We start from the raw sequence: 25,000 nt of genomic DNA, 5'->3' as shown, positions 1-25,000 counted from the left end.
GAGAATGGGGCTAAGGCTGAAATTGGATGCCAGCCCAGTTAATGATCATCCATGCGAAATGTGTAGGATCAGTCGTAGATCCTATCTCGTGATTGATTCACACTTTATCTCAAATATTTCATGCACACTGAAGGGAAAGGAAGATGCACTGGTCAGAGCTGGGGTGCGTGCATGGAATATATCAATCCAACAGGAACGCGGCCCTGTCGAGCGAAGAGAAGAGTGAAGGAAGTGTATCAGAGGAATCACAGAGCCCCTCTGTGTATTACCTTACCTGAGCCTTGCATTACACTTCTCTAAAAGTACAGAATTAACACTAAGAACCTGGCACAGCAAGACAGCGGCACTGAAATCTTCTTCGTCTGTGTCGTGTTCTTGTTGTTGTTCTTCTCGTTGGCCACAGATTTCTGCAGTATTACAAACTGCGATCGGACACTTTTACTCTTATATCTTTATTTAGCTCTGCACGTGCTTTTGAATTACAATATATATTATTTATATACAGTATGTACAGGAAAACTTTCAATTGTGTTCCCTGAAAAATGTTAGATTTCGATGCATTACATTGTCTCACGCTAAAGTGTTGATATATGAATATGCTACTGTTGAAGTCATGCTTAACATATTCCCATGTGTTTTAAAGTGTTTACATCCTTATAAAAGTTTGCATAGAGAAATCATTATATATAAAGAATACCAAATTAATAAGCATGGCAAACCAGATATAACCATGGGAAAAAGCATGGGGAAAGGGTAAAGACATGCTTAGCATATTCCCACGTGTTTTCAAGTGTTTTCTCTGGTGCGCTGGCTGTGTGTGATGCCGTACGTAAAGGTACCTTGGCTTTCCCTTCCCAGGCTGCAATTCCTGGTTTTCCACACGGAGGAGGTTCACGACATGCTGAAGATCTGGGACGGGCCCCAGGACAGCGGGATCCTGCTGAGGGAGCTGAGCGGCTCCACCCTGCCTCCCGACATCCACAGCACCTTCAGCTCCGTCACCTTGCAGTTCAACACCGACTTCTTCACCAGCAAGCAGGGTTTCGCGCTCCAGTTCTCAGGTAACTCTCTGTCCCTCTAACTGGAACAACTGCACATGGCTTTCAAATGTGTTTAAACAAGATTTAGATAGATTAAGGCAGGAGGCACCTGGGCACTGTGTGTGTGTGTGTGTGTGTGTGTGTGTGTGTGTGTGTGTTTCTTTTTTTAAACAAATCTACTGTACATGTAACCCTTCAATTGTCTCGCAGTGTCCACAGCCACTTCCTGCAATGACCCTGGGACGCCGGCCAATGGGACACGCAGTGGGGACAGTCGAGAGCCAGGGGACTACGTGGTGTTCCAGTGCGATCCCGGGTACTTCCATCAGGGGGCGACCAAGATCACCTGCGTGGAGATCGACAACCGATTCTTCTGGCAGCCAGACCCTCCTACCTGCACAGGTACGCTGATGCAAGAGGGACCAGACCCTCCTACCTGCACAGGTACGCTGATGCAAGAGGGACCAGACCCTCCTACCTGTGGATCAATACACACAGAGGCATTTAAACTCCACTGGGGAACACTGCAACTGGTTTTCATTACAGCCTAGGAATCAGCACCTCTCTGCCGTTGACTCACAATGGGCCGTTCTGATGTGTTTCATACCCTTGATGTCTGCTTGTTTGTTTACCTGTTTGTCCTTGAGAAACTAAGAGAGGAAACAGCGAACGCTTATTCCACCGCCTTCCCCTCCCCGTGCTGTCAGATCTATAGAAGCACAGCGTAAACCCCAGCCGCGCTCCGATCTGCCTGCAGAGTGAACGTATTGATAAACAGAGATGAAGGATCTAAGCATTCAGCAAGAACTTATACTTGCTGTGCTCTGAGTCACAGAGCTACATTATTAAGAGTGTTTATTTGAAAATACGGGCAGGCACATCATGAGGCAATTTGACGCAACTGAGCTGAAACCTGTGATGAATGGGCCACATGAACCATTGTGCAAGATCGATCACAGAAAGTCTTCAAGCAAAACAGGTAGCAAGCTGACCTGCTTACAAATTCCCACCGTACTAGAACACCAGCAGGTCATTTCTTAAATAAATTAGATATACACTCAGTTCATGCATTTGAAGTATAAAAACATCAGAAAATTTGCAAACAAGGAAGCCCTTCAACCCATCTATGCTCATCCAGTTCCTAGTAGCTGACTGATCTCAAACCTGTGTCAAGTTATTCAGCATTAAAAACATGACTAGGGAGAGCATTCCATATTCTCACCATGCTCTGTGCAAAGAAGTGTCTTCTTTCCTCTGTCCGAAGTATATTTCTGGTTGTGGTTTCTGTGCTGCGCTTTAAGTATTGGTAAACTCCTTTTAAGATGGTGTGTGTGTGTGTGTTTGTTCCCTACAGCCCCGTGCGGAGGGAGTTTAACTGGCCCGATGGGACTCATCCTGTCCCCAGAGTATCCAGAGCCATACCCTCATGGCAAGGAGTGCGACTGGACCATCACAGTGTCTCCAGACTACGTCATTGCGCTGTCCTTCAACCAGTAAGAGTCCCTCCCTGGAATCCAGTTCAAATTGCAATTCACCATCACCTGACTCACTGGAGACAATGAAGGCTGCCAAGGACTCTCCCAGCGGCCATTGGGAAATCATTCTAGTCGCTGTGTCTCCTACGAGTCGTGTGATACTTCTATGATCCCTTCTAAAAAAGAAAAAAAAATCTGAGACAAAGCATTGGGAAAACTGAAAATGTGAAATATTTCCTGAAGGTGTGTCAGTCTGTGGTACTTTGCGTCTGTGATGGTGTACTGCTGGACCAACGAATGCAAGGGAATATCGCTACTTTAAAATATTGCTTTAATTAAATACTTGATGCAAACGTTGCTGATGTAGACCAACATTAAAATAAAAGTTACGGCATTAATTAGTGTGCTTGTCTTTAACATCTCTCGTGTGTCTCTTGTATCCTCAGCTTCAACCTGGAGCCGGGTTATGATTTCCTCCACATCTACGATGGTCCAGACTCCCTCAGCACTCTGGTGGGCAGTTTCTTCGGCTCCCAGATCCCGGAACGAATCGAGAGCAGCTCCAACACGCTCTTCCTGGCATTCCGCAGCGACGCCTCGCTCAGCAGCAGCGGCTTTGTCATCCAGTACACAGGTACGCTTTGCAAGCTACTCAAGCTCTTGATGTTTCAGCTAGAAGCCTTCTTTCAGTATCCCCTATGATTGAAAATGATGAAAAAGACATTGACTTAGGCTCCTTTCACGCTGGCATGATCTACCTGGGTCAGAACCTACCTGGGCAGGACCCGGTGTCATGCGGCTCGGTTACGCGATTTCACACTGCTTTTGATAAAGCAGGGTTGACCTGGGTGGCAGATGCAAGTACACAGTGCGCGTATCAATGCCCCGGAAGCAGCTTGTTACAGATGCTTCCATCCAAGCTTCTCTGGGTTGAACCGTCGGCCCAGATGTGACATGCAAGCGCTGCATAAACAGAATGAAGAGAAACCTTGCTTGTTATTGCATCGGCTCACGAACGGCCGTCAAGCATTTTGTTTTGCTCGACCCGGGTCAAAGCGTGTCAACCCACATTCCGAGGCGGGTCACTGGGACCCTGGTTAACCCGAGTACGACCTGGGTACGTGGATTCATGCTACACAGGATTGTGACGCAGGTGGCCAGGACCCTGATAGGCGTGCCAGTGTGAAAGGGGCTTACGTTTATTGAACACCCATTGGGGGGTTTTATAGTTGTGGAGATATTGGACATTTATTCCAATTTGCAAACGCTGATTTGATCCCCCTATACCCTGATAAGCCACAGCTGGATTTGTTTTTAAAGCACTTATTTCCAGGGTGATTTCCCGGTGGTGTAGAATAGGTTGATCACGTTCCATTTTCATAAGGTTTTCCTAGCAATCAGAGACTGGGGACGTGTGTTGCTGAAATGCTTGTCTTTACACAGAGAACCCGAGGGAGTCCTGCTTCGAGCCTGGGGCTGTGAGGAACGGTACGCGGGTGGGATCAGATCTCAAGCTGGGCTCCACCATCACCTTCTACTGCGACAGCGGCTATGTGGTGGAGGGCTTCTCCACTCTGACCTGCATCGTGGGGGACGATGGCAAGCCTGTCTGGAACCAGCCCCGGCCAGCTTGCGTGGGTAAGGATCACGGAGAGCCCGTGCTTCCATGAAGGAAAAGCTTTGTTCTAAACCACGCTGATTTGCATCCTTCAGAGTAATGTTCTGAAAGGAAGAAAGGAAGAGTAAAATAATTGTATATTTCTCCACTGTCCCTCTCCCTCATTCTCTCCACCTTTCTCTCACTTCCTTTCTCTCTTCTTCCCTCTCCCTGCTTACTCTCTCCCTGTTCCTCCCTCCCTCTCTCTCCCTCAGCCCCCTGTGGAGGGCAGTACTCTGGCTCTGATGGGGTGGTCCTGTCCCCAAACTACCCCGGTAATTACTCCAGCGGACAGAGCTGTCTCTACTCCATTGCGGTGCCCAAGGACTATGGTGAGCCCCTCCCTGGAGCTCTATTCATATATGCTTTATTTGTTTACCAAAGAATAAAACTGCAGGACCACAAAGCCAGTAGTAGAGAAACGTGCCTTTATGATGTCAGTATTCCCCATTGTACTTCTGTGCGTAACTTCTGTAAATAGCTTTAGCTCTAGCCTCTGTGATATAGGGCCTCTTGTGGTCAGGGTGACGGTATATACTCCATTGCAATGCCTAACTAAGAAGAACTAAACTGCTGTCAGCAACCAAGGGTTTAGTTGTCAAACTAAAACGATCAACTCACAAACCCTTAGAAAATGTCAGGTGACACGACTCAGGAAACTCTGCTTCTGAACGCAAGAAATTCAGATGCAGTCAATCCCTTGGTAGCACAACAGACTCTGCAGACTCTAACACAAGAGAAACACCCAAGATTGAATTACGCTGACATGCACTTACTGCTTGGGCATCTATTTACCTCTTGAATGTACAGGATTCCACTGCAGGTAGACAATATGAACTGCATTCATAAAACGTTCATGTCAACAAATGCATATAGTGGCGATTGACTCTGCTAGTATGGATTTAATCATATGGAAAGAAAAAAAAGGTTTAACACCCTGTGATCAATTTTAACAATCTCATAGCGGCGTTTCCATCCCAAGTGTGTTTTATTAACCAGCTTGTTAATTATCACGGAATGCAATGCATGTTAAAGCAGATCTGCTGGAGCAGGATATTTTCAGCAAAGCTTGCTGATGCCAGCAGCATCCCCTCCATGGGCTGTGTGACATGCAAGCGCTGCATAAACGTCTGTTTTACTGCCGAGGATATTGCACTGCACTGTACTGTAATGCACAGAGCTCTCCGGGGGTTAACCCGCCTGCTCCTCTACAAAGCAGTGAATCCTGCTGAAGATGCATGATGCTGGATGGGATGCACGGCACAGTCCACGCTGCTGTTTTGTAGGGGATTGCTGAAGGTTATTGCTGGAGGTCTCGTCGATGATAACGATGGAGCTGTTGCTGGGCTATGTTAGCTTCACCCCCCCCCCCCCCCCCCCCCCCCCCCCCCGTCGATTGAAGAAATCAAATTAGATCTAATACTGCAAACACAAACAAAGACAGCGCCAGCGTTAAGCTTCTTAAATACCCTACATTCTACAATGCATTTCCTGTGACAGCTAGCTACCCATCCTGGCATTTTACAGCTTTAATATAAATCTTATTCTGCCCATTGTTTTGGGTCTGACTTTTACTGCAATTCAATATCATGCAAGCTGTGTTATTTATCAATTAAATCTGATTCATGGTTGAAGCCCTAGGTATTACAGAGGATGAAAACTCTTCTCTTTTTTTCAGTTGTGTTCGGGCAGTTTGCCTTCTTTCAGACGGCTCTGAATGATGTGGTTGAAGTGCATGATGGGCCTACCCAGCAGTCCCGGCTCCTCAGTTCTCTCTCTGGGTCCCACACAGGTAAACCGAGCTCTGCAGGAGAGAAGGCAGAGTTCTGCTGCTGTTACGATAAATCCTCTCGGTCTACCCACCAAAGCACATCGCCTCCCAGTCCCTTAGCTGTGACCACCGGCCTCCCAGTTCCTCAACTCGAATGACCAGTCTACACTCCCTTCCTACCTAGTTGCTTATCTCTAACCACTTGACTTTCCCTCGTCCCTCTCTCAGCTCAAAACACTATCTCACACACTTTCCTCCCAATCCCTCAGCTCTTACCACTAGAAGCACACTTCCTCCCTCATTGTGCTTTATCGCAGACCCTCCTCCCTAACCACTCAGCTGTGCTGCCTTCCTATCTCTCTTGCCAGCAGGACCTCACTGCCTTCCAGTCCCTGAGCCTATCACAAGGCCATGTTGCAGTTATGTATGTTAGTTCTCGCTATTTTCCGAGCGTTCCTGGTGCCTAAGGCTGCCCCCTAATGCATGTCAAGGGAAAAATAAATTAACTTTCAGTTGCCTTCACAGCAGAAGAAAAACAAATACTGTGTTATTACTGTGTGTGTTTTTTGCTTTTTGCAAAAATGTGTGTAGTCCAGTTTTCAATGTTTTTTTTTCCTTTAAACAGCAAACTAAAAGCCCTGGTTCTCTAGGGGCTAGTTATAATGGATCAGACTGAATAGTACAGCCAAGCAAGTTCGAAGAGTCCCATCAAGAAACACAAAAGGAAAAAAAAATAAAACATATATAAAATGAACATACCACCCTCAGCAACGGGCACTACCAAAACAACTAGTCCAGAGTCAGTGGGAATGTTCCTTATGTGTTAGTTGTTGTTGCCGAAGCGTAAGATTTAGCCATCTAATTTCAATTTGCATTTGTACAATTAATTTAATAATATGTAATGCAAATTGGATCTGGGGTTGTGACAAGGTTCTCTGGAGGTGATCGGGAACACCTGCCCTGCTCAAGCGAAATCACACAATTCCAAAAGTGAAATCACACAATCCCAAAAGTGAAATCACACAATCCTAAAAGTGAAATCACACAATCCCCAAATCATCGTTTGGGATTTCTTTCACCGCTTGAGGGCCATGGCTGCAGCAGCAATATGAAAATTAATATCCGAGCTGAAAACGAAAACAAACTAAAAACAAAATGTATGTGTGCCTCGATTGCCTTGAGCGATGGCTTTGAACTCTAAAGTCAATCAGGGCGATCACGCTGATCCACTGCACAAGCTGATGACTCGGTTACTGTGTCTCTTACTCTCTGTGTCCTGTCTGTCTCCTAGGTGAGTCAGTGCCTCTGGCCTCCTCCAATCAGATCCTCATCAAATTCAGTGCCAGAGGTCACGCCACCTCCAGAGGATTCCACTTTGCTTACCAAGGTCGGTGCCACCTGTGTCTGTTCTGAAAGAGGTTTTGCTTTGCTTCCTTTCTCTCTCTATATATATGCTGGTATATGCAGATGTGTCTCCTCTGTACTCACTCCCCTCTCCCTTGCTCTCTCCTCCAGCGGTTCCCCGCACTAGTGCCACCCAGTGCAGCTCAGTCCCGGAACCGCGATATGGGAAGCGGCTCGGGAATGACTTCTCTGTCTCTGCTGTGGTCCGCTTCGAGTGTAACCCAGGGTACTCCCTGCAGGGCTCCGCCGCTATCGAGTGCCTCACTGTGCTGGGAGCCCTGGCGCAGTGGAACAGCACAGTGCCCACCTGTGGGGGTAGGTCAGCCCAGGCTTGGGAGCAAACCTACTGAGAAAGTAGGGACCAGCGAGAGACGAACAGCTCCCAGGAATTAATTCATTTTAGACTTTCACCACCAAACTGAATCCTCTCTTGCATAGTAGGAAGGTTGGTGGGTAGGTAGGTAACTAGGTGGATTGATAAGCATAGCAAACTGCTCTCTACCAACCAGTTCCATATAAAGACAAAGTCACCTCAGTGTCTCTATAGTCACAGCCTTGCAGGCATTCAAGAAAGCAAGGACCCCTGTAGTTCTCTGTCTGTGCTCATTGTCTCTCTCTCCCTCTCCCTGTCTGTCGCAGTGCTGTGCGGGGGTAACCTCACTGAGAGGAGGGGCACTATCCTGTCTCCAGGGTTCCCTGAGCCCTACCTCAACAGCCTCAACTGCGTGTGGAAGATCACTGTCCCGGAGGGAGCTGGCATTCAGGTACCACGCGCTCCATCCGAATTTATTACTATGTGTTTAATATTATGAATCAATGGGTAGAAAGGATGAAGGTGAATGCTATAAAACCCTATGTGGCATAGATAAAGTTAACCCAAGTAACTTCTTGGAAATTAACGCAGAGAGTAAGAGGAGAGGGCAAATGTGATAGCATGGTGAAGTTCGAACCAACAGGCAAGAAGCATTTTACACAGTTTGCATTTTATCCCACTGTACCTCCCTGCAGTATCTGTGGAGCATAAAGAACATGGTTATGCAGATCATTGACATGCCTTGGACTATCATGCAATTGTCTGCATGCTAATGGTTAATAAATGTGTACTGGGGTAGGTCTGAAACACAGCAAAGCTCAGGGAGTGTGGGTTAAAAGTGGCAATCGCATTCCGTAAACATGCAGCCAGTGAAACCGAACACGTTCAAAGTCAACGCAGAGAGTGCAATTGTCCCCCACCAATAGGATCACTTAAAGCACTGCTCTCAGACCTCAATTGAAACCTAGAAATGATGCTTCTTGGAGATGCAATGAAGCTCCTTGAAGGGTCAATAGCTGGAGAGAGAGAGAGAGAGAGAGAGAGAGAGAGAGAGAGAGAGAGATAGATTGGCTTGGAATTGCTTAGCTTCCAATCTATAAGTGTTTTCAGAAAGGGAGGTAAAACTTTCGTTACCTTTAGCTGCTCCCTGGAGGAGAGCCGGTGGCAGAGATAGATTATAAATAGTGGCTGCTGGATATGCATATCTGTGGGCTGCATGGTAAGGGGCAGGTCAAGACTGTCTAATCCTGTGCCTGCTCGGAATTAATGCCCCTCAGCACTCAACAATCTTTGGGTTATTTCTTTTTTTATTTGCATATTTCTCATAATTATATATGTATTTCATTTCCCTATAAATGTATTTAGACTTTTGTCCGTTTCTTTATTTTTCCCCTGCGTTTTTTGGTGTGTGGTAACAAATGTATTCCACTGCACATCGGACAGCAAGCTTATCAACAAACAAGCTTTTCTTACTATAAATCCCTAAAGCCATGAGTAGTCATGCTAACAACAGCCTCTTAAGTAGATTACATATACAATGTGTACATACTGTTTCGGGTTGCAAGCTGGTAATTTACTTACCAAGTACAGATTTGAAATGAAAATGTAATTAACCTGTGGCAGTACTAGTGATGAGTGCCTATGGAGAGTAACCCTGCTGAGCTCAGGCACACAGCAAGGCAGTGTGGGAAGGGATTGCAGCTCAGGGTCTCTGATGGACAGTAACACAGAGGTCTTGGTTTGCTTTAGTCAGCGCATCACTTTATGTGAGCTGCTCCTGACCAGCTAAGCTATCTAAATTATTCATCTTGTGGAGAACCAGAGCAAATAAAAGAAAAAAAGAAAAAAGCATGAAGAGTGAAGAGCGTTGGAACGTATAGATCTGGAATTGAAATCAGCAGCCACCCTGGTGTGACCGTCCAATTTTAGATTGTTTGAGAGAATATAGAAGAATGTAGAAGAATAAAAAAATAAACTGCCAGGGATTTCGAGCTGTGTTTCTTGAGCAGCAATCTGATCTTTTTATGCATACTGCTGGTATTGTTCTACAGTATGTATGCAAAGGTCAGCTCATTTGCATTGGTCTTTGCTCTGGGTTAGGCAGGAAAATAGACAGGGTTTAGTTCACCTTACCGCTCTACAGTAACCCCTACTGCTCAGGTGTCTAGACTGAAAACTAGCCAGACTGGGCCTCTTCTCCAAGGCTCACTTGCTTGACAACATCAGTTTTTCTTTTTAACTTCAGTAGTTGGAAAAAGCCAATTGACTTGACAATTTAGGTCCTCTGTTGATTTGTAGTTCTCATGGGTCACAGCAGCAATGTGACATTAAAATTGGGGGACAAAACAGAGGTAAAATAATGAATTATTGGGCCCAAGACACACCATTTGAAAAAAAACAAACAAAAAGATCCCTTTTTGTAATTCCTGTGCCTTGTCCTCCAGATCCAGGTGATCAGCTTTGTGACGGAGCAGAACTGGGACTCTCTGGAGGTGTTTGACGGAGGAGACAACACAGACACCATGCTGGGAAGCTTCTCAGGTGAGCAAAATAGAGCTTCCTGACATGACCCATGAAGCACCGGACTCGCGGTCCTACCAGCCGAGAGAGAACAATAAAACAACGAGGTCCTCTTCGCATTTCTCTCACTCAAACTGCATGAGATGACATCTCATCATAAGAGATAATAAAAGTGTGTGTGTTTGTGTAATCAGCTTGGTCAGTGTACGGTGGATTTTGAAGCAGTAACCCAAAACATTTTTGCTAACGTCTGCCTGTTTTTTTTTTTTTTTTTTTTATTCTGCCAGGAACGGCTGTGCCAGCCCTCCTAAACAGCACTTCACACCAGCTTTACCTGCATTTCTACTCTGATATTAGCGTGTCTGCTGCAGGCTTTCACCTGGAGTACAAGAGTAAGTAGGAGAGAGTGGCAGAGTCTGAGTTTAGCGTCCCCAGGGTCTTCAGCCTTTACACTGTTCAGGGTTCTGCTTGGCACCCACTCGCGTCCCTCAGAGTGATGTCAGTTTCTTATAAACCCCACAGAGCTGTAGAGTTTTTACTACATCATATATTTGTTTATGTTTCACTTTTATTATTTTACTGCTCTACCGATCCTCAGTGACAGGATCTGGGTCTGATGGACCCCAAGGCAAGCACGTACCTTCCTGTTTGCAATAGCTAAAATATTAAACCATACCTCAGTTACTTTCCCTGAACTCAAAATAGAAATATTGGTACCTCTTTAGATTACAGAGCATATATAGCCATGTAATAACTAGACAGCTACCAAATTTACCTTTTCTTACATGGGAACTATTAGTGGCATAATTTGCATAATTACCTGTAAAATGTCTTTACCGTGATGTCACCATGCAATTGCAAAACTTGTAAAAAGATGCTCACAAACCACCATATTATCACACATTATTACACAGTTGATACTATGTAGGAGCAGGAGTCGTTGGCAATTACCCAGTTATTACACTGTAAGTACATGGACACTCATGTCCTGTAATCCACAGGGTCATTGACATTATACTTAATAACCAAGATCAACAGGGACTGATTCCAGTCAAGCAGCACCATTATACCCATACTAATATTCCTAATAAAACTTATCTTGAATAAAGGCAGTGGTTTTGCATGCATATATATATATATATATATATATATATATATATATATATATATATATATATATATATATATATATACACACAGTGTTTGAATGAGCTCTGGCACGTATCCCATCAGCTCCTGCAACACTTTGTCATGAAGCAGCTGCAGGTGACACAGACGGACCTTTAGCCCAGAAATGTCTTTTTGAAGGTTATCTCTCTCCGGCAGCTGGGAGTGTTTCTGGTGAGACAGTTTGCAGCAATGTGGGCTGAGCCTCTCTCGGCATGAGGGGACTGCTAACCGCCCTTCTCAAACCGGCTGGCACCGCTCGCTGGGGGAGATAATGTATTTGAAGTTGCAGTGAAAGGGATTACCTGCGTGCATTTGCTTTGCCAGCCCTTGCCAACAAAAAAAAAAAGAAATGAAAAGTTATTTTATTTTCTTCCCCCATATATTTGAAACAGAATGGTTCACGCTCAATTGCGCTTGTGATGAATCATGAATGCTTGTCAAAGGGCTGTGCCAACCTTGCCCTGAAACCCAGTTTATTTTCTGGTAGCTGCATTAAATATTGGAGGTTGCTTGCTCAGCTAGTAATGGACTATACTAAACTATACTGTACTATACATTCCCTAGCTGTTACAAGCTGTGCTCTTGCTTAAGAACCAGTCAGCATGTGTGCTTTTATAAAAAGACCAAGGTAGCAGTCTTTCAGTGACATTGAACTGATTTTCTACATACTCTGTGCATAAAAAATCCCATGGCACTCTTTCCTGGCTTCTTAAATCACAATAACCATCAGTAACTCTGGCGCGGGTTCACTAAGTTGCCCTTAACCTCACGATCACAAACAAGACTTTAGTTCACCTCCCCTGAAAATGAAATGCATGCAACTAATTCAGCATTAATTCACAAGACATCACTGTCTCTCTTTTTCTCTTACTCCTCTATAGCTGTTGGTCTCTCCAGCTGCCCAGAGCCCCTCATTCCCAGTAATGGAGTGAAACTGGGTGACCGCTACCTGGTGAACGACGTGGTGTCATTCCAGTGTGAGCCTGGATACACGCTCCAGGTAGCTGCACCTTCCTGCATTGCAGCATCTTCAACACTACAGAACAGCATGGAGGTCTAAGAAAGATAACTCCACTACACAGTACTAGGACAGATAACTATAGGAGAGGTACAGCAACAATACAGACCTGTATTGAAGTCTAGTAAAGAGAACTCACCTCAACACTGCAGACCTGCATTAGAGTCTAGGAATAAGAGAGCTCTACTCAACACTGTAGACCTGCATTAGAGTCTAGGAATAAGAGAGCTCTACTCAACACTACAGACCTGCATTAGAGTCTAGGAATAAGAGAGCTCTACTCAACACTGTAGACCTGCATTAGAGTCTAGGAATAAGAGAGCTCTACTCAACACTACAGACCTGCATTAGAGTCTAGGAATAAGAGAGCTCTACTCAACGCTGTAGACCTGCATTAGAGTCTAGGAATAAGAGAGCTCTACTCAACACTACAGACCTGCATTAGAGTCTAGGAATAAGAGAGCTCTACTCAACACTGCAGACCTGGATTAGAGTCTAGGAATAAGAGAGCTCTACTCAACACTACAGACCTGCATTAGAGTCTAGGAATAAGAGAGCTCTACTCAACACTGCAGACCTGCATTAGAGTCTAGGAATAAGAGAGCTCTACTCAACACTGCAGACCTGTGTAGAATACCAGGAAAGAGTTTCACCCCACACTGTAGACCCGTGTAGAGGTATGTAGGAAAGGGAACTCCACTCAACACTGCAGACTGACAGACAGCCTTTATACAATACAACCAAAAATGACAGTGAACTATTTAAAGAAGATCTGTTTTAATTGTCTACTATTAAGTAAAAACAAGAAAGGAATCAGCCCCTGTGTGACCCTTGTGTTGTTTTCAGGGTCACTCCCATATATCCTGTATGCCTGGAACAGTACGTCGTTGGAATTTCCCCCCGCCTCTCTGCATTGGTAAACCAGCCCTGTATTTGCATCTCTAGCTATAAATAGAAGCTGCTGCAATTATTCGTGACTCAAGTTTCTTTTATTTGAAAGAGGAACATTGTTTTTAGTCTTTTTTTAGCGCACATCTAACGTCTCGGAGGTTGTAATTTATTTATTTTTACAATTTGGCTTAATGGTTTACTTAAAACCAACTGGCGCATGCAATCAATATATTGTTATACGTAACTATAATTTTACATTAAAGACACCTAGGAAGAATTCATCTCAGGTTCTTTTGTATTGCATCCTATTACATGGTGGGGTTAGTATTTTATCTTTACCTTCTTTGTTAGTATTAAGACCTTAACCCCTGCATGAGAAAAGCCCCCAATTTACTGTATTTACAAGTTCTGCGATATTCTAATTGAAAGCATTGGGAATCTAACGACACATGAGATTGGGTGACATGCAATATAGAGTTCAAGTTCAAGGGAATCCACTTTCCAGATTTTACTGGGGTCAGATTGACCAGACCCCATTTAATCAATGTCCTGCCAATGGATCACTAGGTCAAACAACACAAATGAAAAAGACAGGTGAGGAAAGGGTTACTGCACGCTAAAACGTTAGCAGGCCCACCAGTTCAGCTTTCTATCCTCCTTCAAGAAATAAAGGAGTGGGAATAGTTATCCTAGGAGCGGGTCAGGAGTTAAGAGAGAGCATGACTGATGTTCTGTTCCACTAATGTAAAAATGTCACTTAAGTGTTAGAGCTCCTGGATCTTTTCATGTCGCTCCATGGGATGTGTTCCGGAATGCCTCGCTCTCAAATCCTCCTTAGATAGGTGGTTGAGTAGCAATAGCTTTTGAAAGATTTTTCTGATGCTCTGAGATGTTGGAAAGTCACAGTCCTGCAGTGGTGGGCAAATGCCTGCCCTGGGGGGCCATTACACTCCAGGTACATTTAAATAATGGACTACATCAGAGATAGATGTTGGTTTAATTGGTTCTAGTGAAGGATTTGGAACATGGTTGGAGCAAAGACCTTGGGTGACACTTTGCCCACCCTCGCAGTAGCAGCTACAGCAGTTGTCACTTTCTCTCCCTGCTTGCTGTATTGAAGCTCAGTGTGGTGGGACCGCCGAAGAGATGGAGGGAGTGATCCTGAGCCCGGGTTTTCCAGGCAACTACCCTAGCAACAGTGACTGCACCTGGAGAGTGTCCCTGCCCGTCAGCTTTGGTAAGTTTAATACCTCGCCTTGCATGTAATACAGTGGTAACACAGCAACGAGGAAGCCTGTAGGTCTTCTTCTGAGACATTTGGAAAGACAGAGCAGCTGATCGAGAAGGTGATATTGAAAGGCAGGGTCAGTCATACTTCATTTAAAATGGGTAGATAAAAGAAAATGGCTGTCATATTTACATTTTATCTCATAGAAATCAAATCTCCACTCCTGTAAAAACTGCAGATAATAAAACACACTTCTATGTGGATATGACCAGTTTTTGTTGTTGTTGTTTCCTTGGGGATGTTTAGGTGCCCACATTCAGTTCCTCAACTTCTCCACTGAGGCGAACCATGACTTCATCGAGATCCGGAACGGGCCCTTCGATACGAGCACTGTGATTGGCCGGTTCAGCGGGCACGAGCTCCCGCCCTCCCTCCTCACCACCTCTCACGAGACGACGGTCTATTTCCACAGCGACCACTCACAGAACAAGCCCGGGTTCAAATTTGAGTACCAGGGTAAGAGCCAGTGGAATCTCATTGGACCAGAAGACCATATGAGAGATTGTGGTAGCCAGATAGACACAAGTTTACTCTGGTATTCCATTGCTAATACCTAGCAAAATATAGTAAAGCAAAGAGGAATCTGAATGCAAATAACAAGACCTCTTGCTACTATGAAGAAAACTGTTTAATGGCTCATGCAGGCAACTAATCAGCTAACTCAGGTTAAGAACACAGGAAACCTTAAACCAAGGGTGCCCCAGTTCAATCCTGGAGGTCCGGAGACATCCAAGTTGCATAGGCATCATTAAATAAAACAGTGATTCATTCCTGGGATTGGGTTAAATTGGCCCAGTTAAGTAATTTAGGGTATAGGTCAAACTAAGACTGGAGGGATATTGAGGACCAGAACTGTGCACCCCTGCCTTGAACACTTGTGGTCTGCTCTGAGAAATCCCAGCCAGTGTATGGGGAAGGGATTTTACTTGAACCCAGTCCTGGTTTACTATATATATATATATATATATATTTATTAGTATATAAGTATATGTATGTATATAGACACATAGTTATGCAGTAATAGATAATACATTGTCATGTGCTGAAATAATCTCATTGCATGTCTCAAGGAATGCTTTTATTCATCCTGTTGACACACGCAGTGATTCCTCGCTGCAGCCGCGGATAGTCTTAGTATCTGTCTCCCAATCTGACAACACAATTAGCCTGATGTAATAGGCTGCCCCTCAGGCAACACTTCATTTCCTGCTTACCTAAAATCACATTATTCTAGCTGCAGATTTAATAGGAGCGTGTTCCACTTCCCGTCACCCACAACAACTTGTTTAGAGCGGTCATAGATGATGGACCACCCAGATCCTGCTCAGAACTCTGAGCGAAGGATTTTACAGCAGAAGGTTTGATAGAAGTCTTTAAGGCTAAAATTGCTTCCCCTTTAAGGAAGGCTGTTGTACCTGATTTTCAGATAGCTTCCAGTATTTCTCTATCAGTGGTGCATTGCAGAATAATTGCTTTTGTGAGATGTGGGAGTTCGGTTCATATGTGTTGAAATAAGACTTTTCATAGTAATGTTTCACAGAGTTTCTCCATGCAGGATGATTGATTAGTTAAGTGCAATTAAGGTTAAGGTACTTTAGTTCCTATGTAATTTCACTGAAATTCATAGTCTCTGATTTCAAAGAGCTGTATCCAAGTTTGTTCATTTCCCCAGCCTATGAGCTTCAGGAGTGCCTGGACCCGGAGCCCTTTGCCAACGGGGTTGTGAGTGGCGCTGGCTACAATGTGGGCCAGTCCATCTCTTTCGAGTGCCTGCCAGGCTACCAGCTCGTCGGGCAAGCCATCCTCACCTGCCAGCATGGGACCAACCGCAACTGGGATTACCTGTTCCCCAGGTGTGAAGGTAGGGGCTAGAGCTACCGAGCAAGAGAGAAACAGTCCTGTTTCCTGCTTAAAACACAGGAAGGACTTCTTGTCTGGGGTGATATAAAGTGGCTTAGTGACATTTGATTTGCGAGCAGATACAGGTTCACACGCCACCTTGGTGTGGCAAAAGGAAACAGCAAAGAAACCAAAGAAAAACTAATGGCATTACTGATGCTGTTCCTTCTGTACCCAGTTCTACTGCTATTCTTTTTTAAATCTTTTCTTTTTCGCCTCCCCTAATTCTGCACTCTCTAGCTTTTCTCGACTGAGATGGATTGCTTCCTGCTCTCAGTAAATTACATCTAATTTCATTATTGCCTCTTTCTTCTGGATACTTGACAGTGCTTCCTTGCTTGATGGCCCGAGCTGGCGGCCTGCCGCTGAATTCGCTGGGAGGTGGACGGGTTCCAAAAGCATTATTACTCTCTGAAGTTAGGGAGCAAGGGTTCAATAAAGCACGTCCAAAATTGGTGCATAATTCAGAGCTGAACAGGAGTGATAACCAGCCCTCCTGGCCTGCATCTGTCAGCATATATATATATATATATATATATATATATATATATATATATATATATATATATATATAGCTAATGATATGTCATTTCCATTAAGAATTTTTTTCCAGTTTAATTTCAATCTTTGGTTGAGGGTTTTAAATAGATAAAGTGTTTGAAAAATACTCAACTTCATTATTTCAAGGCTTTTTAAGCTACAGTTATATGTTTTTTTGTAGTACTTACATTAGCACTTTGAATATTAATTTCAGATCTGAGTGCAACTATAAGGAGGATGGACAGGAGTCGTGTTCTTAAAGACTATTATCACTCTAGTTGTTCGCTGTGTTTCTGATGATCTCTTGTAACCTGAATTCCCTGCACAAGGAAAAAAGCTCAGCTCTGTTTACAAGCAAACATGTATTGCCAGTGCCTTAGGTCTTCTGTCCTCCGCCTTTTCCCTGAGTGACAATTTAGATACTTTCATGCCTTTATCTTTTCCAGTCAGCTACAAGGTCTCGCCTCTAACAGGCTTTGAAGCTAATCTTTGCACCTGACAAGACCTTGTTCTCTGATTCACTGGCTATTTCTTTTCTACTCACCCACTGTATTTATAATTTGCAGTCCCCTGCGGAGGGAACATCACGTCCCACAGTGGCACGATCTTTTCTCCAGGCTATCCGAGTGAATACCCCAACGCAGTGGACTGTACCTGGCTGTTAACTGTAGACCCGGGCTATGGGATCCGAGTGAACTTCACTTTGCTGCAGATCGAGAGCCCAAACGACTTCATCACCATCTGGTGAGGGGAACGTCCCTGCATGCCTGTGACTTCCCTTTCTGCTGCTCTTAGAGGGTTAGCTTGTCACTTGTCAGCCTGTGAATTGAAGCTTGTGTTTAGCGTTGCATCGGAAGGGATCAAGCAGAGACCATTCAAGAGCATGAACATTATTTTGCCTGTATTAATATATAGTCTGCATTTGTGTTCTGTAGATGTTTAACCTGGGGAATATACAATACAGAGTGATTTATTAAGTCACTTGACCGCCTTGCCCTACTGCTGGGGGAGCATGCCATATACCAAGAGGTGATGTGTGTTTCTGTGAAATTGCTGCATCCTGCTGTTTAGGAAGGTTGCAACCTTATAAGCCCATGTTGAAAACACCAGCCCTGTAAAATGTGATCCGCATTTGGAGTGACTCTTTAGCATCCTGGGTGACTATAGGCTACACCTACTGTGGCAGGAGGCGCAGTATCGAGTGTGTATCCTGGTGCTTGGCTTCAATGACAAAGTGACAAGAAGGTGTCACACATCGGTGTCCCGTAGAAAAAAACTGTTGCACAAAAGGACATGCAAGAAACAGTCCCAGAAGAGTCGGATTCAAGGCAATATCTCATTTAGGAGATTTTTTTAGACTTCATGAAAGAACCTTGGTGTGTTGTTTATCAGGGAACACGGTTATTGTTTTCTGAAGGCGCTGGATGGCCTCAGTCTCACTGGGATCATTGTCAGTGTTTTTTGAGTACAATGTGTTTAGAGAACAGAATCCCAGAATGAAACTTTGTAACATCCTTCCCTTTAATGTTGCCTCTGAGGCTACACTGAGTCTCTCCTGTTTACTCCAAGCAGATAAATGTCAGGGAAATGTACAGCAAGAGGGGGGATTCATCTTTCTCTTTACTCACTGATTTACTGAAAGGTCTTTTTTTTTTTTAAACATGCTCTGCTGTTTGAAATTGAGCATGAAGTTGGCTTAAATCCTCCCAGGCATTTCAAGCGGAAAACACTGTTGATAAATCAGATGACATTTGAGTAAAATGCATAGAAGTGAATGTGTAAAAGCAAACAGAAATATCACAGATTAATTCCTTTTACATTGCTTGGATTTTTGCATGAAAGTGGTACCCATCCAAGTGGCCAGATGTTGTAATTGCAGGGCCCTATTGGAGAATGCAATAAACTGCAGTGCCGGCTTTCTGCTCTTCACAGCATGCTTAATTATGAAGGGATGTAAAAAACTGACACCAAAGAACCGTGCTACAGTATACAATTGAACATGATAGTGAACCCCTACTGCTTTAGCGTGCTTCCTCAAAGTAAACTGCACAGCATGGCATTACCCAGGAAACAAAAACATACTTATATATATATATATATATATATATATATATATATATATATATATATATATATATATATATATATATTTTTTTTTTTTAAATATGAACCCTTGATGAAGGTTTAATTAGGAAAAACATAATACATATTGTAACTCTAATACGCAGGGCTTGTTCTTAATATGGAGGGATGGATCTCAACTCTTTCCTTTGCCTTTTGTCTTTGATATAGGGATGCATCTCAACTCTTTCCTTTGCCTCTTGTCTCTGATACAGGGATGCATCTCAGCTCTTTCCTTTGCCTCTTGTCTCTGATACAGGGATGGTCCCCAGGAGGATTCCCCGAAGCTGGGGGTTTTCACAGGGGGCATGGCCAAGGAATCTCCCCGCAGCTCCTCCAATCAGATCCTCATCACCTTCCACAGTGACTCGGCCAACGGGGGGCTCTTCCTGCTCAACTACCAAGGTGAGGGGTGATCCCAATCATGCCAGGCAAACAGATTCACTCAACAGCAGCCTTTCCTACTGAAACAATATGAGTATAGGAAGAGTCTCTTATTATCAGGTAGATCCATTCCCTGTTTGCCTGAGCTATGAGCCCCCTGCTAGCTTTTATATTGTTACTAAAACAATTAAATCACGTTGCGCCAGGAACACTGGTTTTGTGTTTTGTTTTTTAATGGGACTAAGTGAATGCCCAGCTGTTTTTTTTATTGATGTTATTTTTTTTCTGTTCTGCAAGATCTTTCAGTTACTTTGTCCCCTTGGTCTCTGGCTTTGAGCAAAAGAGTGAAGCTGTTTCTCTATTGCACTGCAGTGGTGTAATACAACCAAATGCAAGACAAAACAGTATAGACTTCTGCAGCGCCTCTCCCTGAGCAATGCAAAAACAATTGCACTGCAGATCGAATAGAATAATTTCTCTTTGAAACATGAATGCGTCTCACCATAAAACGTACATTTCACAAAAGGAAAACAGACTCCTTCACAATTTAAAAGATTCTGTTCCTAAGTCTGTTGTTATTGTATTGTACTTTGCTTAACTTGATTTAAAGACAATTTCATTTGCTGGGAAACATTTTTAGAATAGGTATTGCATGTTAAATTGGATTTCCTTTTTTTTTTTCCTTTTTAATTCAGTATTGTGTTACAGAGACTTGTCACAAGTAAGTAGGATGGGAGTGAAAGCTGTAAGGATCTACAAGCTGCACGTTACAATGCTCTCTCCCTCTCCTTTTTTCTTAATTTTCTTTCTGTTTTCAGCCTATCAACTTCGGTTGTGTCGCCCTCCACCCACCACCCCGAATGCTGAAATCTTGACTGCGAGTCAAGAGTTTAAAATAGGTAATTATATTCAGAGCCAAGCCCGGCATGAAGCATGAGCCTCTTAGGAGTTCAGTGTGCATGCTTGGAATGCCAGCGCGTATAATCACACTCAGTTAATAACGCTAGGTGGACGCGTGCTCTGTAAGCATGCAAGCTGCAAAAGCATCACGGTTAGTTTAATTCCACGCTAAAAAAAAAAAATGCTTAATGGGAAATCAGTGTTCATGTTTTGGTGCAGACTTCTTTAATAACAGGCTGGAAGTAGAGAAGCTCTTCCAGTTCCAGGCTCTTCTTTAAGAATTCAGCTCTTCACCTGTTTTCTATTCTCAGGCGTGGATTAAACCCAGCCTTGCTGAATTAGTAATGCTGTCTCTGTGGCTCTGGATCATGGCAGTGTAGCTTCCACAGTTGATTCCGTCTACAGTAAACCTCGTCAGCTGGTTAAACAGGACGTTCGATGTGTACGGATATCTCTGTTTAACAGGCCTGCGACCTCATATTCCCCTCTGAGGCTGGGACGGGTAGGGGCAGGGAGAGTCAGCTGTGTTTTTGGGGTGAATGTGGAAGTCCAAACGGCGCCTGATTTTGGCTTTTTGTTTCACACTGTCACTTGCTTCTAAGGATGGACGTTCTTGATAATTGATTATTTGCTGCATTAGTTAAGTTAATTCACTGATTAATCTGGGTTTCACTGGAGGGAAAGCAAAGGCATTTTTAGCATTCCGATGCATTGCCTCTGTTTGAAACTGTGTAGTATGTATGACTATGTAACTGATGCATGTTTCTGTTAATGCTTTGCTATCTGCCCTTAAAATATAAAGTAGAGCGCTGCAGTTTTTTTCATTTTGTTGATAAGTGATCTGTTTGACGCTGTGCTGGGATGATTGGGTATTTATTTTTTTTATTTTATCTTGGGCAGCTGCCAAAATCATAAAAAAAACAAACAAAAAAAAAACAGTATTGTGACTTCAGTGCAATTACATTTTTGGCAAGAAAGGGTGTTTTTGGAAAGTAAACTATCCCATAAACGGAGTGAACATTTATTCCGATGAACACATCATCAATGATATCTAAAATGTAGTTCAAATCAAAAGTGAAATGAATCCAAATGATTTGTTTTTTGCATGCTTTAATATTTTAGCCAGGTAACGAACTGAGCCCATGGATGCACTCCACCTAGAAACTGTTTCTTTTAACCCCTTAAGGTACACAAGGAATTGAGCGGTTTTTTAAACGGTTTCTTCTAAAAAATACATTAGTATCACAAGTATCACAAGGAAACTGACAATTTGGATGACCAGATCCAACCAGTTTTGTGCACCTCATTGCAAAAATAATTAAAAAAATGTTAGCATAGTTTTATTTGCGGGACACATGTGCCTTGTACCTTAAAGGGTCAATTGAATGAACTTCAGTTCGCCTCTCTCTCCAACTTAAAGGTCCTTCAGTCACTGCCCTCTCTGCATTGCCTCCGCAGGTGATATTGTGCGCTACAGGTGCCTGCCTGGGTTCTTGCTGGTGGGTAATGAGATCCTGACCTGCAGACTGGGAACCTATCTCCAGTTTGAAGGACCTCCTCCAACCTGTGAAGGTAATCTCATGCGTAAAAGAAAAATTAAATGAAATGTGTCTAGAATGTGAGCGCTCCACTATTGAAGCAGTCGAAGAGGCTGCGATGCGTGGCACTGGGGTCAGGCATTCTAATTGCAGGGCTCCTCTCGCCAGTTCAGTGAGTCCTGCTAGAAACCAAACAACCTTCCCCACTGCACGGCTGTACGCTGTGTAGAGTAACACAGATCATCTGTCAAAAACCACCTATTGGTCTGTGGAGTGTTTAATCTAGTGCGATTTCAAAGGCAGAAATCCGTGATCCAGTCTAAACCCAAGCTCCCTGTCTAGCACAGGTCTTTCAATACCGCTATTGTTAGCCCTTTCAGTCAGAGACTTTGCTGTTTTTCCCCTGGAATGGCTTGTCACACAGCACTGCAGTGGAGTGTATTTCAATCTGCACTGGATTGAATACAAAGAGACTCAGGCTTGTCACGATCTGCAAGCCATATTAAATACGCCAGCTAGTGAACAATAAGGGTAGGGGGCGTGAAGGGGTGGGGGGGTGTTCATGGACTACAGACTAAATGAAAAAGCAGGGGAGCGATCGTAGAGAGCCAGCCGAATGGGCATTGCTGCAGTGCCTCCAACCAGCTCCCAACCAGCCTCCTCATTGGCATGCAAGGGAGAGGCAGTCTGCAGCTGCACCTGTCAAATCACAGGCTTTTTAGAGTTCTTTCACGCCAAAGAGACGCTGGAGCCCTGTTATCGGTCGGGAAATGTACCACTTTGATGTGATCGGCACTTCACAGGGAAAGTGCTGTTTGAAAGAAAGAGAGAAAGACAGAAAGAATGGGTGACTCTAAAAATTCAGCATTTAAGATGCTTATTATTATTATTATTATTATTATTATAATAATAATAATAAATAATAATAATAATAATAATAATAATAATAATAATAATAATAATAATACACAATAAATAAATAACATTACTGATTCCTGGAAGTACCCGTGCTGTATATCTGTCAGAAGTTCATTAGATATGCATGGAGAAATGCTTCTCCAGACAATCCTTCGCTGTAAGTTATTGGGAGTGCAGGAGCCTGGCTGTCTGGATGGTAGGGATGGATGGTAGGGATGGTGATCTGCTTTTCCCCATTACTATCTCTGATCTTGTATAACCAAATGTGACAGGGAGGTATGTTGCGGATATGCTTGTTGTTCGCTTCTTAAAGGAAGGGGGACGGACGGACATACACATCCTGGGGATATTGATCACCTGTTACTTCTGCTGTTAAAATGATATAGCTGCAGGGTCCCCTCCTCCTCCTCCTCCTCCATTGTGAAATCCAATAGGCTACTTGGTCTGGAGCCTCCCTATCTTTATTGACACTGGGAACCCGCTCAGATCTGGTCTCCATGGCAATGCTAATAACAAATTCGATTTTTTTTTGTTTTGTTTTTATGATTTTTTTTTTTTCTCAAGGCTACTGAAAGAATAATAATAAAAAATAAAAAAAAAACACAGAGCTTTCAAATTAAGTGTTAGCGCGCAGTATCTGAAACCCACGATGAAGCTGGAACAAGGTTTCCTGCGAGACCATCAGGATAATCCCTTCAGTAACAGTGCTGCAAATTATTTACAGATAAACACACCCAAGGTGCGCTGTGACACACGACGGTCTAAATCTTTACATGAGCCTCCAACAAGCTGCCAAGCTCGCAGATTACACAGTCACACGTCATAGACTCCGGGGCTAATTGGGCCCTCAACACCACTGTCGAATTCTCGCCCCTGGGTGATTTTCAGAGCCGGGACTGCCGCTTGCTGGCACACGGGGTAGGCAGAGTGGCTCATATTTAGTGCTTCGTCGTGCTCAAGAAGAGGAAGGCTCTTGTACTCTCTGAACAGGTTCCCTCTGGTTAGACCTGTCTCTATCTAAAGCTTCAGGCTTTACTTTTCGTTTAGCTCCTTTGATCTTCTCCAGGTGCCTGAATAAATAATTTGGCTTCTCTGTGCTGCATTGATAACCCCTGTATGTGCCTGCTGTCCTTTGATCTTCGTACTGTGTTCATAGCCATTGTCTATTTATTGTTTTCAAAGTACACTGAGTTCTGTTCCAGACCTGTGAATAAGTGTCTGGTGTCTTTTCTCTGTTGCTAACATCTGTCTGCCTGATCTTTCTCCAATCCACTGGTCTTTGTACTGCTTTGCTAACCTGTTTGTGTGTGTGTGTGTGTGTGTGTGTGTGTGTGTGTGTGTGTGTGGTCTGCCCTGTCTCTCAGTACTCCACTGGTCTCTGTATTAAGTTGCTAACCTGTTTGTGTGTGTGGTCTGCCCTGTCTCTCAGTACTCCACTGGTCTCTGTATTAAGTTGCTAACCTGTTTGTGTGCGTCTCCCTGGGCTCTCCCCAGTACACTGCCCAATGAATGAGGTTCTGACGGCCTCCACAGGAGTGATCCGGAGTCAGAGCGTGGCCGGCAGCTTCCCGCACTTCCAGACCTGCTCCTGGGTGGTGAAGTTGGAGCCGGGCTTCAACGTGTCGCTCAACATTGAGCACTTCCAGAGCAACAGGCAGTACGATGAACTGGAGATCTTTGACGGTGAGCTTCCTGCTGGAATAACTGAACCCCCTCCACCCAGAGGATCCAAGCCAGTTAGGCACTGAATAGAAACATTTGATGAGGACTCTTTGTATTGCCTTCATGTCTTCTCTCTTTATTTCTGAATAGTGGATCGGTGCACTGGGGATACGTCAGCAATTTGTGAGGTTATTTGCAATGCATTTAAATGGCGATGGTGTGCATTTTTCTTGCACCCGTTTATCACGTGGTCTGAAAGGTATTTTCAGATAGTCATTAATGGACTTTTAAAAGCCATTCAGCACAATAATAACCATTGAATGCCATTGCACATGCAGAAACCCAAATGAAACACTGTACCGAATTTTAAGCAATCTGGGCCCAGTGTGCTTGCTAGTAATCCAAGAGGAAAAATACAGGAGAATCTAAAAACCTGCTCCCATGCAGGTCCAGTTTAAAGCACTGGACCGGTCGTTATCTTGCAATCTCTA

General features: G+C 43.9%; 1 protein-coding gene across 1 annotated transcript; it reads left to right on the top strand.

Moving 5' to 3' along the window:
• Positions 1-820: 820 nt before the first annotated feature.
• LOC121308397 (CUB and sushi domain-containing protein 2-like) lies at positions 821-24,530 on the top strand (the record flags this gene model as incomplete). Its single annotated transcript, XM_041240774.1, has 22 exons — positions 821-1,061; positions 1,251-1,442; positions 2,395-2,533; positions 2,962-3,149; positions 3,959-4,153; positions 4,388-4,504; positions 5,851-5,964; positions 7,235-7,330; positions 7,459-7,662; positions 7,987-8,111; positions 10,105-10,201; positions 10,468-10,572; positions 12,232-12,350; positions 13,215-13,284; positions 14,380-14,496; positions 14,794-15,003; positions 16,220-16,408; positions 17,553-17,730; positions 19,367-19,512; positions 20,310-20,390; positions 21,850-21,963; positions 24,342-24,530. Coding segments are annotated over exons 1-22 (3,226 nt in total), but the record flags the coding sequence as incomplete, so codon positions are not given.
• Positions 24,531-25,000: the final 470 nt, after the last annotated feature.

This window comes from Polyodon spathula, unplaced genomic scaffold (genome assembly GCF_017654505.1).
Source record: "Polyodon spathula isolate WHYD16114869_AA unplaced genomic scaffold, ASM1765450v1 scaffolds_680, whole genome shotgun sequence".
Classification (NCBI taxonomy): domain Eukaryota; kingdom Metazoa; phylum Chordata; class Actinopteri; order Acipenseriformes; family Polyodontidae; genus Polyodon; species Polyodon spathula.
The sequence above is the reverse complement of the archived record's forward strand: the minus strand, read 5'-3'. Positions and strand labels throughout refer to the sequence as shown.